The 1,728-nt window shown below is 40.6% G+C and overlaps 1 protein-coding gene across 1 annotated transcript; it reads right to left on the bottom strand.

Moving 5' to 3' along the window:
• Positions 1–6: 6 nt before the first annotated feature.
• Positions 7–989, bottom strand: LOC104947253 (zinc finger protein 276-like). Its single transcript, XM_010773232.1, has 2 exons — positions 863–989; positions 7–307 (listed from the first exon to the last, which is right to left on the bottom strand). The coding sequence occupies exons 1-2, from the start codon at positions 889–891 to the stop codon at positions 40–42; spliced, it is 297 nt and encodes a 98-aa protein (XP_010771534.1). The 5' UTR covers positions 892–989; the 3' UTR covers positions 7–39.
• Between the last annotated feature and the right edge of the window lie 739 nt (positions 990–1,728).

The raw sequence follows: 1,728 nt of genomic DNA, 5'->3' as shown, positions 1-1,728 counted from the left end.
GGGGGGGGGGGGTTATGTCCCGGTGCGGCACGCCTGCTGTCATCTGTCCTGCTCCTGCTGCCCCCCCTCCCCACTCAGAGCCAGTGCGTGCAGCTCAGAGTATGGCGGCTGCTCGCTGCCCCCTCTCTGGACCTTGGCCTGGATCAGCGGGTGCACCATGGACATGTGGACGTTCAGGTTGTGGGCCTTCTCGAAGCGCTTCCCGCACATCAGGCACGCAAAGTCCAGGTCCGCCTCCGCCTTGTGTTTGGTCATGTGGTATTTAAGCGATGCTCGCTGGCGACACTGGAAACCACACACCTCACATCTGAAGGGAAAACATGTAAACCATAATAACATGTAAAGCCTCCTTTCACCACTCACATTTATTATTTCTAAATGATTCACCAAAGGCAGTCAGGGTCAGTAGTGGTCCAGGAATTAGTCTTAAAGCCCCAAAATGTGTTAGCGGTCTGAAATAAGGTCTGTGGTTAACACAGTCTGAAAAGATCTAAAAATGTTGTTCTACGACATAAAATAAATCAGTATATACCCAACTCATGAATGTCATAAGCTTCTATGTATCAGAAAAACAGCGGTTGCTAACGTCATCACGATAAACATTAGCTGCATTTAGCTTAGTAATGGTGACGTGAGGTCATGTGACTGCCGTAGTTCCTTATTACCCCAACGTTAGCTTTATACTTCTGAAGATTGTATATACCCTTAAAAAGTGCTGTTAGGTATCATCAACATGTGACGCATATCTCCTTTTCTGCAATATTCCGAACTGCCCCAATCGATTATGTTTCTTTTTGTATAAAATACTTTAAATAATTGTTCATGAGCTACACATGTGGCATACTACATCAGGAGCACTCACTGCAGTGGCTTGGCCCCGGAGTGTCTCATCTGGTGAACTGAGAGGTGTTTCCTCTGTTTGAAGGTCTGGCCGCACTGGTCACAGATGTAGTTCCTCTCCTCTGGAAACACAAAGTAGGCAGTGCAAGCCAAACACAGGTTAAAACCAACAACTTAAAATATATATTTTTTGCTCAATTTCAGGTGTATATCAGTATGTAGTGTCTCTACTGTCTTCACGCTTTATTTTTTTTTTAATTCTTTATTTATTTGGGGTCACATTATAGTACAAGTACAGTTTTTCAAATCATATATTTTTAGAGACCCGAAAGTGACAAATGAAATAGCAAACTAAATTAATCAAAGTAAAATAAAAACGAAAAAGTACACAGGGGTTGTTTGAAATAGCAAATGTCTACACATGTACATGCATACATATCAACATACATATATACATTCAATACACATACATGTGTACATGTGACCATACATACATATCTATACCTATACATATACATTCAATCGGTGTATAGAAACAGTCAAACAAGGGATGGTCGTCTTTGGGATATGTAAATCCTCCACTTTTTCCATATTTCTTCAAATGTGTTTTCCTGAAGCCTCATTGAGAAGGTGATTCTTTCCATAACATAGATTTCATGGATTTTGTCGTACCAGTTGTCAAGAGAAGGGATATCCGCTTTGAGCCATTTAGTTATTGCTTTTTTTGCTGCAACAGTAAGAATTCCAAATAATTGTTTTGTTTTGGAGTTTGAGGGGATTGAATGTACGAGCCCAAATAGAAATTCGTCCCAGTTTAAAGGGATTTTTTCCTGCAGTATTATTTCAATTTCGATATGAATCTTTTCCCAAAATATTACTATTAAAGGA

The sequence above is a fragment of the Notothenia coriiceps genome, unplaced genomic scaffold (assembly GCF_000735185.1).
Source record: "Notothenia coriiceps isolate Sejong01 unplaced genomic scaffold, NC01 NC01_scaffold00012190, whole genome shotgun sequence".
In the NCBI taxonomy this organism is placed as follows: domain Eukaryota; kingdom Metazoa; phylum Chordata; class Actinopteri; order Perciformes; family Nototheniidae; genus Notothenia; species Notothenia coriiceps.
This window is presented reverse-complemented; position numbering and strand designations above follow the sequence as displayed.

Excerpts from the sequence above, each read along its gene's own strand:
- LOC104947253 (XM_010773232.1), bottom strand. The coding sequence starts at position 891 with ATGAGACACTCCGGGGCCAAGCCACTGCA. Across the intron at positions 308-862 it reads TCCGGGGCCAAGCCACTGCA|ATGTGAGGTGTGTGGTTTCC; the intron begins GTGAGTGCTCCT and ends TTTTCCCTTCAG.